The 19,281-nt window shown below is 31.2% G+C and overlaps 1 protein-coding gene across 1 annotated transcript in view; it reads left to right on the top strand.

Annotated features, from left to right (window-relative positions):
- The window catches only part of LOC138944167 (histone-lysine N-methyltransferase 2C-like), a gene marked incomplete at its 3' end in the record, with an annotated part of 31,852 nt that extends 12,581 nt beyond the window's left edge, over positions 1-19,271 (top strand). The window contains 13 exon segments of the mRNA XM_070315081.1: positions 2,560-3,243; positions 5,670-5,805; positions 6,212-6,312; positions 6,604-7,216; positions 7,459-7,638; positions 7,886-8,098; positions 8,624-8,905; positions 9,084-9,572; positions 9,879-10,039; positions 12,034-12,177; positions 13,414-13,750; positions 14,156-14,343; positions 14,629-19,271. Coding sequence (XP_070171182.1) covers positions 2,560-3,243; positions 5,670-5,805; positions 6,212-6,312; positions 6,604-7,216; positions 7,459-7,638; positions 7,886-8,098; positions 8,624-8,905; positions 9,084-9,572; positions 9,879-10,039; positions 12,034-12,177; positions 13,414-13,750; positions 14,156-14,343; positions 14,629-19,271 — 8,171 coding nt within the window.
- Between the last annotated feature and the right edge of the window lie 10 nt (positions 19,272-19,281).

The following is a 19,281-nucleotide window of genomic DNA, read 5'->3' as shown; positions in this document are numbered from 1 at the left end:
GAAAAGAAACATACGGATTTCAATTATTACGCTAGTTTTCATGCGTTAATTAATTCCTCAGCAAAGATTTATAACCAAAAAACGCGATAATTTTTGTTGGGATATTCGTATTTCTGGATCTTTCATTGGGATTTTGTCTTCGAAAGTGTCTTGTGCTAACATTCAAGTGAAACTAACAGCTCGACAGTTCTGTGTGTCGCAAACTATGTTCCTACTACGAACTTTAGGATTTTTAAAGCATTATTGGTTAAAATCTGATGACTAAAACGAAATAATTTATGAATATTTTCTATATTTTATGAAAATTTGATTGTATTCAAACTGTTTGTTTTTGTTATAAACGTTTTGAGATAAATACTATGGTTAAAATAATAATGAAAATAATACATGGATAACAATTAAAATAATTTTTTATTTGAATTATAAAATAATAAGCATGTATTTATGCTTATACTTATTACTCCACACATATTAGTTCCATTAAGAATGTATGCATAAACATACATTTTATTATAAAATATTATAAAATAATTTAAATTAAATTAAAAATGATCACATATTTTTTAAAAAGAACTACTTTAAGTAAAGATCTTAGAGTTAAAAGTTCTTAATCGAGTCTTTATGGTGCAAAATATTGTAATTAGTAAATCCTTATTTACATCGAGTTGTTGCGGTAGAAAATATATTGTAAGCTACTAATAATATAATGATAGATCCGATTCACGTTCAAAAATACATAGAATTGAACGTGAACGGGCCTCTATGTAGTGGGCTCAAATGAGGTGAAAAGGGACGGTTTATAAACTTTTATAATTTTTATATTTTTTCTATGTAAAAAGTACAAATAGAAATATTTACATAATTACTTGCAAAGATATTTCCAGACTATACATGCATGAGTCTAAAAAAGAAAGAGAATGATATTATTATATAAGATCGATTTTCACATGGATCTACAGATATACAGATATAGATCTACAAAATCGATTTGTGAATTTACGATTCGTAAATTTATAGATTTATAAGCTTATAGAAGAACGTTATTCTTTTTATCCCATTATTTGATAAATAAAACACACACACACACACACACATACATATATACATATATATATATATATATAGTTATTAAAATTATAATCAATATACAATGGCTGTGTTTGTTCCATACATGATGTGCATGATACATTACTTATTCTTGTTTAACATTCGGTGAAGTAAGTAATGCATTATATGCATCATGCATGAAACGGAACGCAGCCAATATATGACATACTATTTAGATACACATCCAATAAAAACACTCGCAGATTTTCACGAATCTGCGGATGCATAAATTTACACAGAATATTCATATACCCTGCTTTTATGTGTTTTTTATATATTTCGTAAATACAAAACTTATGATGTCATATACTAACAGTAAAATTTCATGTCGAACGCGTTCTTATGTCGCCTCGTTCGGGCCCATTATATCATTTTTTTACGTATAGGGTGTTTCTCGCATAAAGATTTATTATTATAAAGCTCTATTATATTGCTATTGTAGAGTTTCATTATATAGCATTTATGTTTAATTTAAATTTTTGCTTTTTATATCTCTTTTCTAAATCTAATCTTTCCTAGAAAATGTAAAGATTTTTGCTTGTAAAATTCAAAATAATTATAAAATAACATTTTTGAAATGGAGAAAAGGAGAGTGAAACAGAAAAGAGGGAGAAAGAGAGAAAAGGAAAAATTTATATCTTTTTACAAAAATTAATTTATTTTAAAGTTCTTTTATTTATAATATTATTATTATTATTATTATTATTATTATATATATGTATATATGATTATATATATATATAATTGTTTATATACATACAGAATGTACCCTAAAGATCGAATCAACGCTTAAGGGTAGATTCCTGAGATCATTTTAAGATGACTTTTCATCATTTTTTGCAAATTTCTGATTTTTTCCATCATATATCTTTGTAACTAAATCTTAAATTAAGATTTGCTCTCTCTCTCTCTCTCTCTCTCTCTCTCTCTCTCTCTCTCTCTCTCTCTCTCTCTCTCTTCTCTCTCTCTTTTAAAGAAAACTCTATCTGAAATTAACTAAAGAATGTGATTTTAACTCTCTATAAAGTTTAGTTTGCAAAAAGCCCTTTTTTTAATTGCTTATAACACGGAAATTATTAATACCTCGATATTTTTGCTGAGGAGAAATCATCTTAAAATGATGTCAGGAATCTACCCTTAAGCGTTGATCCGGTTTTTACGGTATATCTTGTGTATATAAAAACAATTCTTGCTTAGATTTATATTATAATGTGTATCTTTTAAAATTTAATATTTATGAAATCTCACACACATCAATTAATATATCAAAATTTTTATTAATATAAATTTTGTCTAAAAAAGATATTAAATAATGTAAACTATTTTAAAAGTAACTATTGTTGAGTTTTGCACAATTTGTTCTTATATGAGTTTGCTTTATGCGATGAGACACCCTCATATACGTATATATCGCATCGTGTGACCGCGAATCGCCCGGTGTTAATCCGACAGCTCTCCAAGGAGACACCACCACCAAGCACCACCAATACTATCATCACTACCAATATAACCACCACCAACACCACCACCATCAATATGACCATCACCACCACCACTACTACTACCGCCATGACCAACATCATCACCAAACCCGTTGTTATGACGGCCCAGCAGCAGCAGCAACAGGCAGTGAGCCTGAAATCTATGGAAAAGCAGTCAGGAATGTTGGTGACCACAGGAATAACATCAACCAGCAATAATCAGCATCAGGAGGTGTGTGGGGTGCAGGAAACCCCGCCTAGCCCTTCCCTCTCTCCCGATACTCCCAGAAATTTTCAATCGTCTGCCTTGCAATCTTGCACAACAGCAGCTTCTTCCTCCTCTTTGTCTTCTTCGTCTTCTTCTTCTTCTTCCTCTTCTTTTTCTCATTGCAATAATTCGGGTGAAGGGCAGCAACCTCTCCAGCAACGTCCACCCCCGATTGTCGTTAACAATAGCGGCGGGAGCGGTAGCGTAGATCAGCATCAGATACGAGTGCTTACTCCATCCGAGATCATGCGCACCCTCCCGTCTCTCAGCCAGGAGCACTACGACCCCCCACCCCCGCCACCACCTAGTGCAATTGTTCACACTGTGCCTCCCGTACAGAACCATCACCACCACCACCACCACCATCACCATCCGAATAACGTCATGGTGAGAGCCTCCGTAGTGTTTTCTTACCTTTCTCGTTGTGTCTAATCGAGATTTAGTGTTCTCCCTACACGCATGCACGCGTGCGCGCGCGTGTGTATGTATGTATATGTACATGTATGTATTTTATATTTGAGGTATTAGGCGAAATTTTTCTATACCTTTAAAGTCTTTAAATGAGACTTTTATTTCTTAAATATGTATTAATAATATTTGCAATTGATGAATTACATTATGTTTTGTTTTGTATCTTCAACATATTAATATTTGCCTTATATATAAAGAGTTAATTTAGATATGTATTAATATATATTTTTTAATTAATTTGAATTGGTATAGATACAATTTTTAATTTGGATTATATATATTGTTAGGATAAATATACAAGTTTTAATAAATTTTTATTTTTCTGTTAATTTCTCTTATATAATTTTATATAATGTTTTTCGGGTTTTTTTTTCTATATAATTTAATATTTTATAAAATATTAGATATTTTTGTTAGTTTATTGTTGTGACAGAAAGTATTTTATGGTTATACTTTACATTACAATCTAGATATTTTAATGCATGTTTATGATTGGTAGTATATCTTTATTCAATCCTGTCATTTTTTATCCCCTGGATGGATCCTATGTTATAAATTATTATCATTTCTTTTCCTTTGAATCCATCGATATTGCTTACGATTTTTTGCTGTTGTTGTGGGTGATAGATTAATATATCAAAATATATATTGTATAATTGTTTGGTGCAATAGTTTATAGTACTACTTTATATTCTTTGAGACTTTTTTCCACAAAAGTATTATGAATGTAATTAGGATTTTATTGTTATAATACAATTTATGAATCTAAAATCTTTTTTTCTTTTCTTATTATTTTGTTTTAAAATTGAGCTAAATCTGCAAAATATATTGAGTAAATGATTAACACGAGGAGAAAGAGATATAAAACAAATAGAAACAAAATAAATAATATAAATTTCTTAAATAAATGAATACAAAAATTCTTTCTGCTTTCTCTGTCAAAATGAGATCTTGTATCTTATTATATCTTTTTATAATTAATACAGATAACTTTTAACATACATGTTTGTGTGTGTATAGTTATTATTGTATTTTGTTATGTAATGGATTAGATAGTTGGAATTATTAACATTGATATGTGCATGGATGTGGAATAGTTTTATTAGTTTTTGATGATATTATGGTGTTTTTCGTGATGGATAAAAATATTTTCTTTAAATGAATTAATTTGTATAAATGTGCTGTATATAAGATGTGTATATGTATGTATGTAAGTATATATATGTATGTATGTATGTATGTATATAAGTATATATATGTGTGTGTATATATATATATATATATATATATATATATATATATATATATACATACTATATATAATTATACTCTCCAATATTATATTGTAAATTATATAATCTCTTCAAATTAATAGATAGTGACAGATTATAATTGCTTTTAATGTATTTGCATATATTATAAAAGAGAGATCACATCTTATAAATTATTATTAATTTAGCAGTGTGCCAATGTTGTTATTTAAAAAAAATGTTCATACAAACTTTATAACATCGACTAAGAATCTGAAAAAAGTTACGTTTGTTTTTTATGTAAAATGTCAAAATCATCAGACGTCCTTTTAATAGTAAATTCTTTGACTAATTTAGAAACGATTTTTCTTAATTGAAAACGTGGAAACAATAATTTCCGAGTTATATGCAATTGATAAAAAAGTGCTTTTCGCAAATTTTGTGAGTTAAAAAATTAACTATATTCTTCACAATTAATATCAGGTAGAGTTTATATTTTAATAGAATTTTAATTTAAACTTTAGTTATAAAGATTTATGATATATTTTTATTAACTATTTTTAAAACTTTTTTGGTCTTTTTTTAGATTTTTGGCCGACCAAATATATGAACATTTCTTATTGACTTATTGTAATTTTTGTTTTATCTTTAATAGTGATTTGTGCAAAAAAAAAAAAAGATTATTATATTCTAAGATTATTTGATTTATTGATAATTTAGATAACAATTTATATGAAGTTATATGTCATATAAACGCGTATGAAATTATAATTGTAAAAGTATTTTTATAAATTTTTTGAGAATGTGTTTATTAAATTTTAATTAAATTTATAAATATTAATATCTAACAAAAGTTATGATAATAACGTGTGTTCACAGTAGAATTTAAGAAAAATTTTTAACGAAAGTAATAAAATTAACAATTTTAATAGTACTAATTTTGATATAATTTTTCATTAATTCAAGTATCAATAATCAATATAAATATATTTTTAATAAAAAGTATTATTGTAGTAAGGAAAGGCTATGTTAAATATAATAATCTTTTTTATAATAATGATTTAAAAGTTATATCGAATTGATCTTTGACAGGAACAGGACAGACTTTCGAACAGAGATCGGTCTAGCAGAGAGGCTGAGCAAGAAAGACAATGGAAACAACTGCAAGCTTTACGTCAGCAACAAGCGCAAATACAACAGCAAGTTATCATTGAACAACGTGTGCATGGTATATCTGTTATATTAAATTCGTATACTGAAAATATATTGTTTTGTTATAAGAAAAATATCTTATATTTGTTTACAGTAAAAATTTATAAAAAATTAAATTAAATTCAAATGAATAAAGAGAACAAAAAAATTTATATGATTTTATTATATGATTTTTACAACTAAAAATACAAAAATTAAATTACCAATTAATTGCGAACTAAGCGAATATAACACACATACAAAAATTAGGAAATCTTTCTATTTCAAAATTGTAAAAATGCAATAAAAGTTAAACTTATATATATATATTATTATTTAATATGTAGGAAAAAAATTGTTTTTTTTATTATTAGTTTTTTTTATTTAGTTTTTTATAGTTGAATCAATCCCTAAATTCTTTATGTTTTCTTTTCTGTTAAAAGCAATTGCCAGAGTACATAGACAGATCAGCGAAGAAACACCCCAACTAAGCGGTGATATTACTTCCGGATTGACAACACAATTACAAGTTTCCACAGCACAAGTAAGTATTATAATCTGTTTAACCTCTTTTCACTTAGATTATATCTATATATTAATATACACTATATACTCCATCCAAAGAGAGAATGACTTTAGTCCGCGCATAAGCGAACAAAGTGGGGAGAACATGGCGAGATACTGTATACATAGATACGGCTTCTGTGAGTGGAGACCTGCGCGAAATGAACAATTTTTGTCCGGACCAAGGTCATTCTTTCTTTGGACGGAGTATAGGTTTCCATTCCATGTATTACTAATATCAATTAATATAAATCCTAAAATTTTGTTGCAGGATACGAATCAACTGACTTCTCTAGCCTCGCCTTCTCAAGGTTCCCGCAGCACTTTTGCTACGCCCTCACTTAAGGCTCCACGTAGTCTCACACCTCAGTCTCCCCATCATCAATCCATGGTACGTCTCCCTGTGCAACCTTCTCCTTGCCGAGGGGTGCGTCCGGGATTTCCGCAGCCACCATCTCCATTCTCGCCGCAGGCACCTCAGTCGCCCCATGACTTTCCTCAGTCTCCTGCGTCCTCTCAGGAATCCCATTTCCAGCGCTTCGAAGGCAATGTCTCGACTCCTGCTTCTCCTTATTCATCGCCTCAAGCGCCAGGTACACCCCGCGCTCCTATATTTAACCCACCGCGGCCCCCCGTTTACGCTCCCCCTCCTCCTGCAACATCGCGAACTCCCGATCCTTACAGCCAACCACCCGCTACTCCCACCGCGTCTGCCTCCACCACATCTGGCTATCCGTCACCAAGGAGTTCCGAGACTCGGACACCTCAGGAGCAAGAAGTGACTTTTGGACAGCAACCGGAAGTAAATAGGCAGTTAAGGGATTTACTACAAAGGCAACAGTTTAGTAAGAAGATTGAAGGAGTTAGCACTAATTGGAGTCAAGGTAGTTAATATTATAATTTTATAATCAAGATACATTATATTTAATAATATAATATCTAATAATATATCTATTATTATTTTTATATATTAATAATATGAAAAATTTAATATACAAGTCACATTAAGAGTAATGAAAGAGAAAATGTACACACATACATACATATGACAATAGCATCTTTATGAAATTTAAAATTGAACATACTAAAATTAAATTCTTACATTTTAATTACTTTTATAATTCAGATGGACAGAATAATTCGGAGAACAACCAACAACACTTCGAAGCGAGCCATGTGCCACTTCAACAACATTCTCAAATACCGAGCAACATCGGCGAGGGCACATTCAGACACCCACTTCCACCAGGCATTATCAGACCCAGATTGCCTATTCAACCCAATGTCTTAATAAGAAATTCCATTGGTAATATTGGTTCGCAATATCTTATTTAGTAACTCTTTTTTAGTACATAAAAAATAATTTATAATAATTTATATACATATGACAAATCTCTTTTGATGCAATATTTATATATTATTTTTATGTAATATTTATATTTTTATATACAATTTAAAGATTATAAAAAAATGTTAATCTATTTAATTATTGATGTTTTATATAAAGTCCTTGATTTTTACATGAAATTTCCATGTGTTATATATGAATATAGGAATAAACCCACGACATCCTGTACCAGGGAATATTCAAGGTTCAATGGATCATCGTACCAAAATGTTGTTGCAAAATAGGCCTCAAGTAACTACCACCAATATATCTCAACAGCATTTCCAAGGAAATCAAAATCTACAAACACGAATGCCAACAATAAGAAATACTATACCCGAACCCTACGATATTTTACAGCAACAGAGACAATTCACAGGTAAATTAAAAGAGTCCTAAGAGAAAAAAATTTATTTTTTGACATATTAAAAGAAATGAAGCAATTTTATAAGATTTAATTTACTTTTATTTTATTTTACTTTAGTTCAATATTTATTTTATTTTATTATAGATTGATTAAAAGAAAAGAGAGAGAGAAAGAGAGAGATGATATGTTTTCTCTTTCCATGATTTTAAAGACAAAAAATTCAAAATTTTTAAATTCCAAATTTAAAATCTTTTTAAACATACAGTATTTTTTATATCAGCATTTCTTATTTCACAAACATAGAATATTTCTTATAATTTTTTATGTTCCATAAATTTAATAATTGTGGAAACATCATTTTCGATGAAAGTTTAGTGGTTTTGAATCACAATTCTAATTATCTCTCTTTTCTATTAAATTTAGCATTTTAGCGATTTTAAGTTTTAATATTTTATACAATCTGAAAAAGTGCTTAAATTTCTAATATTATAAGTTTTTAGAAGTTATAGTTTAATAAAACCAAAAAAAAATGTTTAGACGTAAATCAAGCGCAGAATATGAACCAGCGCATTACACGGACGACGCAGGACAATTTGAATCAAAGTATTCGCATGTTGAGTGCGGTTCCGGTCCAGACACCTCTTCCTACAACGATAAGCGACACCGCGGGAGTAACTACTTCGGAAGCGTCCGAGATTCCCGACAATGTCACAGCTGAACTGGAAAAACTAGAGCAAGAAGGAGCTGGGCCAATGGTCGAGGTCGAGGGTGTCAGTGCAATATTGGGAGATTTGGCAGACGATGATGATGAACTTCTCGGTAAGTCATATGTTATAAAGCAAATAAAAAATCCTTATAGTAAAATAGAATCAAAATGTTATATTACTACAGCAATATAAAAAGAAATTATTATACAAATCAAATTATAAAGTTTAAAAATGTTATATGAATTAATAATATTAAAAAAATCTGAAATTTAAAAAATATTTATTTTTAGCCGAAATGGGAGCAGATTTCAATATCCTGGAATATGCTGATCCTGAGTTAGACACGATTGCGGGCGGAGAGAAGACTAACATTCTTGATCTAGATCTCGAACAAGTTGAAGTTGATTCCAAGGACGAGAAGCAAAAAAAGGAAACTAAGGATGATGATCAAAAACCGGAAATAACTGCTCCATCCTCTGAAATTTCTGCCGATTCCTGTCCGACGAGCACAAGTTTGACCTTGACAGAAAATTCCAATGTGCCGACAATGACGTCGTCGCAAGCGACATCGCAGGCAATACAAGCGCAAGTGGTGCAGCAGCAGATGCATCAGCACGTGCAACAAGCAGCAGCAATGGGTCGGCCAATGCCACCGGGAACGAAATTGCTGTCACCAGACGGAGCCGTAGGAGTAGTGACTTCCACGAATACAGTAACCGTGAGTTATCCGTCAAACTTTCCTGGACATCAGCAGAGAATCTCGCAAGCGCATATACAAGGTAAGTGGAAAACATTATGCGTGTAACACTGAAATATGTTATCTAATTACTTATTTTAAAACATACATTATTTTATGTATACAAAAAATTTCATATTTTACAGAAACTTTTCATATTACTTTGTTTATAATGATCCTATATATGAGTTGCTTTAAAAATATATTTATAATTAAAATTTTTTACATAAATATTGTATATGTGTATGTGCGTATATACACGCGTATATAGTATTATTTTTTATATAAAAAGATTGATTTTTATAATAATTATAATACTTATATAATAAATCCATCTCTTTTATCGTAGTTTCGCAGCAACAACGATTGGGCATGCGAGTAGCAGGGGTGCCAAATAGACTAGTCGCCGTAAATCACATGGTCGGCACTCGAATGCCGCTTGCTCCGCCACCGCCGCCACCGCCACCTCCGTATCCTGGACCGCCGCCTCCATATCCTGGACCAATACAGGTAAATGCGAATCTTTACATTGCAATTATACTTTTCAAAAAAAAATTATGCTTTAATATTTAATATTATATAAAAAATTACGAAAATTAAATTAAAGTAAATCGAAATAAAGTTTAAATTTATGAATTTAAGAAAATTAAATTTATGAATTTTTTAATTAAATTTACTAAAGTATTATTATTATCATTATTATTATTATGATTACTATTATTATTATTATTATTATTATTATTATTATTATTATTATTATTATTATTATTATTATTTTTATTATTATTATTATTATACTTTTAATACATTAAAGATAATTAAAAATTTATAAATTATAAAGAATTTTTTATAAGATCTTTTAAAAAGAGAGAAAAAGAGAGAGAGGGAAGTAAAGGGGTAATTTATTTCTCTCACATATATTTAGAACGTATACATATAGGCATGTTTTATGCGCCGGCGCGCGTGTGCGTGCATACGTATAAATATACACATACACACACCACCTACACGCAACATGCATATACATATACAAATATAAAGAATAATAATTTACGAAATTGAAAACACAAAAATTTTTAAATAATGGAATAAAATATTGATAATTTTGATTATGATGTTAACGTTGATAAAATTTAATGTTTTAATAAAACTTTGCTGATGACAATTATTTAATTATATAACACGGTTTGCAAGGTGTATTAATACATATATATATAAAATGCTTCATGATTGCATGTATAATATTTGTGTCAGTCAATATTTTACAGGTTTGCTAAATTTATTTCAAAAATATTTTGTGCGGATGCAGTTTTTCAAAATATACACGAAGTAATGTTGCACTATTTGCTAGGCAGCAATTTTAAGATTATAATTTTACAAGATATTGCATATTTTGCAAATTACGCGCGAGCTGAAAAGTATTCATATACTATATTAAACTTGGAATTTAAGACAAATAATATATTTACGCTGATAATGATAATTATTTATATTGTATATAATTTAAAGTAAAAAGAAATTGATTTAATAATAGTAATTTTATTTAAAAAAATATTTTTATAGAGATACATAAATACGAGAATTTTTATTATGATATACAATATATATAATCTATAATAAAATAAATTGAAAGAATATTTTAAAACTGTGGAGGGTAAAGTACAAAAATAAATTATTTAATTATTATATATATATTATATTTATATATATATATATATATATATATATATACGTATGAGTATCTATTTATTTATTTATCTTTTTAACAATAAAATTATTTTATAATGAAATAATATATTTTATCTCGCAATGATTTGATCAGAAAGCGAAATCAAAACGTTAAAATTTGTTGTGATTGTAGGCGTAGCTAAATAATATCTAATACTTTCAGTACCAAGAAGAATGTATTTTAAGTGCTTTAAGAATAAGTATTTTAAGTGTTTTAAGTACAAATATATATAATTAAGTTTTTTCGTTACAAAACATATTTTTTCTCGGTTAAAAGATGACGAATTAGTCTCCTATTTTTTAAGCGAACAAGTCGTAATCTATAAATAGTAGTAAGCCTATAAATAATATATTGTTTTTATATTTATAATATTATATTCTTTCATAACAATTGTTATAAATGTGGAAAGAGAAATGTTTTCGATTGAAATTTATATTAATTTGAAAAATATATAAGAGGAATAGCTATTTGTAAATCATTTTTCAAACGGGAAAATTTTTATTTTATATATATATATATGTATGTATGTATGTATGATGTATGTATGTATGTATGTATGTATGTATGTATGTATGTATGTATGTATGTACATTAATAGAAATTTTATTTTAATATTTTCTTTGTAATTTAATGAGTTGTCACGAAAGAAATTTTAGTATAGATCTTGAATATATTCAAATGGTACTGAAAAGGTTATGATAAGAATATTGGCTGGTTTTTTTGGCCTGGGTGTGCAAGTTTGCAATATGCATTTGGTGTTGGTGCATGTGTCTAGATGGGGCTGTGCCCAGGTGGTGGTGGTAGTGGGCGAGGTATGACACGGCCCCCGGTCCATATAACGGGACATCAGGTGCCGGTGGCGGGCCCGCCGATGGGCCCTGTGGTGCCACACCCTCACCGAAGACCCCTGCTTTTGCAGGTGAGCAAGATTCGGGTCATTTCTAACATTAAAACAGAATAAATAAGTCTGCGAGATATAAATAATCTTTAGCCTTTGTGATTTAGTGAAAGAATTTATTTCTTCATATGGAGATAAAAATGTCCTTAATTTTTATTCTTTATAAAAGAGAAAAAATATTTTCTGCTAAAACAAACATTTTTTAAAATGTAAACGAAATAAATGTATAATATTTGATTAGATAGTTTATTTATATTATAGAACAAAAATGTTTTAAATAGAAAAATAAATTAATTAATTAACATATAGGGAAGACAATTTTTTTTATTTTTGTTTAATTAACTTATGTTATAAAATATGATATCTATACTGCTATTTATTAAAGTTGCAGCACTATATATATGTATACATAACACATAATGTTACAATTTTAATAGATAGCAGTGTTATTATTATGTTGATATCAAAGGAGATTTATTTAAATATTAAATATTTGGTTATATAATGCTAATTAAATTGAAAAACAAATAAATTTTTATATTATAAGTTGAAGTTTCATTATTCTGTTGTAAAAACGAAAACAAAACATTAATACTTGCACTTTTTTACCCTTTACCTATATTTATTTTAGTATAAATTTTAATGCACTTTTAAATATGTTTGCATGCGTATTGCATGATATTAATTTTATTAACATTGAATATAAGAATGCGTTTTCCTAAAAATTTTGCTTAATTATACTTATTTTTTATTTCGAAGTAATATGATTCAGAATTTCGCTTTTTTATGATTTTTACATTATTTAATGTATTAAAACCGTTCTTCATGCATGTGCGACCGCACGCGCGTGAATAAATAAATAAATAAATAAATATATATATATATATATATATATATATATATATATATATACATTTATTTGTATGTATTACTAATTAGATCATATATTTCTTTGTTTTTTTATATTTATATATAATAAAGAGTAAATAAAAATTTTACTATTAGAAATATTATCATATGTAAACCCTAATTTATAACAACATAAAATTACATAACATAAAATTACATTTTATCTATATGTAGTCTTTCTTACACACATTGCACTTAACTTTTTATATATATACACATATATAATCGTTTTGCTATACAATTCGATATTCTATTTTATTGAATCTATCGCAATCTTAATTTCTGAGTTCCAAAGTAGCATCCCTTATATCCGAAATCGACTTTGACTGTCAGCAGTCGTGTTCACAGGAGCAGCCGTTGTTGCTAGAGGAGTTGCTGGAGCAGGAAAAACGAGAACAAGAAAAACAGCAGCAGCAACAACAACAACAACAAACTGAAAATACCACCGGGAGTGGTCTTTTGAGCGATAGTGATTTCGAAAGGCTAAAAGCTGATGTTTTGGGCACTACATCACCACCTCAGAGTATAGTGCCAGTGGTCAGGCCGCCTTGCGTAGCAAGACAAGCATCTTCTGCATCTGATACCAATTGGCAGCAGAGTGGTGTGGCTGCTGATGGAACGGCAAAACTGACAGCGGCACAGGTGGGAGCGAGACAGCCGATCGCTACACAGACTCCGCCTGAACGTTAGTAATCTTTTATTACCTGTTTTTCAATTATTTCTGCATTGAATTATTAATTATAAAATAAATAAAATAAGCTTATAAGAATAAAAAAGTGTATTGCACAAGCACATTACATTGTTTTAATTTAATAGGGAGGGGGGATTATTATTTATTAAAATTTTAGTGTTTCCTAATTTTTATTAAAGTTTGTTAGAGAATTCTGTATTTTATTCTTGATGATAAATTTTATGTGTATAAAATAAATATTGTTTTATTTTATTTAAAAATTTGATTATAGATATATTATTTGATATTCTCTTTAATATCTATAATGAGAAAGCATCATAAATACATGAGATTTAATTTTCTTTACATAAACTATATCATTCTTAATCTGTTGTGAAACCGTGTTATTTATTAATTTAGCGAGAGTAGCTACGTTCAACATTCCTCAAATACCAGCACCACCAACTCCACCAGAAAATATAGTTAACGAACAAGATCGACAGATGCAGTTGCAATATGAGCAATGGCTTAATCATCAAGATCAAGTATTAAAACAACAATTACATTATTATGAAGGAGAAATTCAAAAACTCCGCAAAATAAGAAAGGTAAATAAAAATCAATTAATCTTTATATTAAAATTAAGTAATAAATATAACTAAACTACATAAAAAATTTTTTATAATTATAAATTAAAGAAATTAAATTATAAAAAAATTCTCTTTATATAAAATATAATATAAAATTTTTCTATATTATATAATAGTAAATAAATTTTCTTTATAATAAGTTTTGATGTGACTTGAATTTCTTAATTTGTTTATCTCCTTATTTTTTATTACGTATAAAATATTGAACCGCTTTATGTAACTTTTCATCTCATTTCTTTTCAGTCTCTCAATAGCAAGCAACGTCAACTTCGAAAATCCGGTAATGAGCTGACAGAGACGGACGCTGCCGAGCTGCAACGGGTTTCCAGTGAACTGGCTATTTTACAAAAACATTTGGATGCCTCGCGTAAACAAGGCCGTCAACACAACATGTTGATCCAGGAATATCAGAGCAAACAACAGCAACGACAGACTCATTCCCAACCAAACGAACCTTGTTCTCCATTGATGTCACCTTCTCAACATTCCCCGATGCATTCTCCAGCAGCTTTAGTTTCTCAAAGCCCTGGTCCTAACATGATTCAACATTCACCGGCAACTCCATCAATTATTCAACACAGTCCAGGTACACCGCTGCTTCAGCATAGTCCAGGTAACTCTCAGTCAACAAATCTAGGGACAATGTCACCTCATAATGTCCAACAACAATCGCCAAGAATTGGCACTCCTCATTCTCAAGGTGATGAAAGTCCCTTTAGTCCTGGACCAATGCCTTCTCCGGGTTTATGCAATCCTAATACTACGCGGATGACATCACCACAACACAGAGCCATTATTGGTGGAAGATTAGCAACTTCTCCTGGTGCCTTCACGCCAGAAACACGAAATCCACAACAAATGATAGTCGATCAAAATGTGAGAGTTCATAATTTAGCTCAGAGATTTGTCAGGCCACCAGAGGGGACACAAAGAAGAGGGGGCATTGTTTACAGTCCCCAACCAGGACAGCAACAGTTGTTGAGTCAGCAGCATCAGCAATTGTTGCAGAGGCAACAAATTATTCAACAACATGATACTGTTGCTCAGGATCAGGGACAAGGCACCATTGCGCGAGGAACATTACAGCGGCAACAGGTTTTTACTCAACAACAGCAACATGAGAATGTTTCTCGACAACAAATTCTTCAACAACAACAAAATGATATTTCTCAGGATGGACAGAATATTGTTGCTCAAAGAAATTTGCAGATTGCTCAACAGAGGCAGATTCTTCAACAACAGCAACCAAATGATGTTTCTCAAGAAGGACAGAATGTTGTTGCTCAAAGAAATTTACAAATGACTCGGCAACAGATTATTCAACAGCAACAAGAAGGTATTTCTCAGGACGGACAGAATATTATTGCACAAAGATCGATGCAAATGACTCAGCAAAGACAGCAAATTCTTCAGCAGACTGAAGGTGTTGTTCAGGAAGGACAGAATTCAATTAATCAAAGATCGTTGCAAATGGTTTCACAACAACAACAACGACAAGTTCTTCAGCAACAAAATGATATTACTCAAGAAGGACAGACTGTTATTACTCAAAGAAATTTACATTTGACGCAACAACGACAGCAGATTCTTCAGCAACAACAAATTGTTCAACAACACGAAATAATTTCTCAAGGTATTTCTCCGGAAGGACAAAATTCTATTGGGCAAAGAACATTGCAAATGGTTCAGCAGCGACAGCAAATTCTTCAGCAGCAGCAACAGGAAGATACTTCCCAGGATATACAAAATGTTACTGTTCAAAGGAATTTGCAAATAGTGCAACAACGACAAATTCTTCAACAACAGCAGCATGAAGGGATTACACAGAATATTTCTCAAGATGGACAGAACGTTGTTCAAAGAACATTACAAATGACACAGCAACGTCAACAGGTTCTTCAACAACACGAGAATATTTCTCAAGATGGACAGAATGTTGTCGCTCAAAGAAATTTGCAAATAGCGCAGCAACGACAACAAGTCCTTCAACAACAGCAACAAATTCTTCAACAACAACAAACTCAGCAGCAACATGAAGATGTTTCTCAAGATGGACAAAATACTATTACTCAGAGATCACTACAAATGGTTCAACAACGACAACAAATTATTCAGCAACAACATGAGAGTGTTTCTCAGATTATTTCTCAAGAAGGACAAAATTCTATTGCTCAAAGATCATTACAATTGGCTCAACAACGACAGCAAATTCTTCATCAACAGCAACATGAAGCTATTTCTCAAGAAGGACAGACTACTATTGCTCAAAGATCGCTCCAAATAACTCAGCAACGTCAGCAACTGCTGCAACAACAGCAACATGACGGTGTTTCTCAAAATATTTCTCAAGAAGGACAGAATTCTATTGGTCAAAGATCGCTTCAAATGGTTCAGCAACGACAACATATTCTTCAACAACAACAACGACAGTTTTTGCAGATGCAGCAGCAACAGCAACAAAAGCCGCCCAACTCACCAATGGTATCTCAACCAGCCAGTTCCCCAAGTCCACAGCTTCATCAACAACTTCAACAAGGTTACGGCCAACCTCCTAATTCACCCATGGTACAGCAGGTGACGATGGGGTCTCCAATGCTTCAGCAGCAGCTGAATCCGATTTCCCAGCCTCCCAGTCCGATGAACAGGATTTCGCCGATGCTTCACGGTGGTCATCATCATTCTTCAGCAACAAATCAGCCACCTAGCTCACCGATGATGCCTAGAAGTCCTATGGTAGCCGGATCTCCTATGCAGATGCAACGAAGACAATCTACCGGAAGTAGTCCGGCTATGCCAGATAGACCACAAAGTGTAGAAAATCCTGGAACACCAAGAACACCCCATACACCTCATAATTTTGTTCAACAAAGTACTAATTTAAGTGCAACTTCAAATGATCAAGTTTCTCTGCAAATTCTTCAGGAACCACCTTCTTTGGTAGAAAATTCTGCTAGAGGTGGAGGAAACTCCAATAATCCTCTAAATCCAATTCCTTTTCCTAATTATGGAAAGTCTGGATATTTTAAATTAGGGTTGAGGGGCGGTTCGCCAGGTGATCAGCAACAAATTTTCTCATTAGAAAATACTACTACTAATAATAATAGTAAAAATCACAATAACTACACAAAGTTAATGCAATTTTCTAATTTTGGAAGATTTGGATACTTTAAGTTAGGTTTAAGAGGTGGATCGCCGATGTGGTCAAGCAAAGCAGAGAGCAGCAAAGGCAGCAAAGAGTCAGAAATATCTCAGACGAAAAGAGAACAACTCGTAGAAGAGAAAACAAACACTTCTTTGAATCGAAAAACCGTCAAGATCGGTTCACTAGTTTGCGCCGATTACAATGATTTCGATGATGACTCGCATACTCCGCCACAGGCTTCGCCGACGACCTTAGAAGTGAAATCGACTCAAAACTCTTCCTTGATTTCTTCAAATTTAGACAATGAACCTTTGGAAAGTCCTGGAGTAAAACTGGAACAGCTTCCAGACACGACAGATTATGATGATGATAAAACTATAGTAAATACCGAGGTAACTTTGAGCTCCGCAGCTCAGCGGGATAGTGATGATATCACTGTCATTGAACAGTTTGGTGACTCGGAACTAGTTGATGTTATTTCAGGAAGTTTAGAAGGAGATATGCAAGAAGAATATGTTCTCTTTGAACCTGGAATGGTGGTGGATCTCTCTGCTGATAGCAACGATTCACTTTGCCATGCTTTAGTGAATGATGCTGATCAAAGTCACGATCTAGTGCAAATCTTGGAGATTGAAAATCCTGGGTCACAATCAGAAGAACCGATTTTGAGTGATGAAGATTTAATTCCATCTCATTTGAGAAACAAAAAGGGTCTTAGACTCGATATAGTGAGGACCTTACAAGCTGGAAAGAAGCTAGTCGCCGTTACTGATACTCCAGACTCTCCGGATCAAGAAGAACTGCGAGTAAATCCTTCTCCGGGTTCTTATTTGGATCAATCTCTTGATCAAGAGCTTATGGTGTCTTTAGTAAATGAATCTGAAGTAGTTATCATTGATTCTACGACAAAATCTCCCGAAGATAATCTCTCCAAAGGATCAGGCGACGAAGACACTGAGAAAATTGATTCCAACATACAAATTGATGTTTCCAAAGAGAACACAACTAATGAAGGTTCCATAGATGAACAAAACAAAATGAAACAAAACAAGAGTCCCACAAACTTTGTTTTTTCAGATAAAACTTCTTATAATAAAATTTTATCTTCAACTATGCATCCAACAAGTATTAATACAGTAACATTTTCAAACTCACTGATTTCTTTAACAAATACTGCAATTTCTTCAAATTCGAATACAATTCTAGCTTCTATTAGTTCCGATTCTCAACTAAACCAGATCTCAATTCAGCCAATTGCGACAGAAGCGAAAACGATAGATCAATTTGACTCGAAGGAAGTTTCTTCGAGCTCCTTTAGTAATCAGAAAGCTTTCATGTTATCATCGACGATGGCAAGCATCGTGGCGGATGCGAAGATTGCTGCGAAACTTAGTCAAACGGCTATAGTCTCCAACCCTCAGAAAAGTAAATTAGATCTAAAAGTCGGAGTATTTTCTGCCAGAGAAACGCCGAAAATATTATCTTCAGGAAAGCCTTCAGTAACTTCGGATTTGCTGATGAACAAAACGGAATCTCATAACAATCCTACGAAATTAGTACTAAATGTGCAACCAACTTCTGTTACATTATTTACTCCGAAAATGTCGATCCCAGATTTATCGAAAAAAGAGAGTATTTTGAAAAATAAAGAAAAACAAATGGAAAGTCAAGAAGGCGAAATGAAGAAAGAGAAGGAGGAGAAAGAGGTGCAAGGTAAAATAAAAAACGAGAGTAATTCTTCGGGGTTAATTGCT

Source organism: Polyergus mexicanus, unplaced genomic scaffold, assembly GCF_030449975.1.
Source record: "Polyergus mexicanus isolate NDT 795.1 unplaced genomic scaffold, iyPolMexi1.0 SCAF_104, whole genome shotgun sequence".
Classification (NCBI taxonomy): Eukaryota; Metazoa; Arthropoda; class Insecta; order Hymenoptera; family Formicidae; genus Polyergus; species Polyergus mexicanus.
This window is presented reverse-complemented; position numbering and strand designations above follow the sequence as displayed.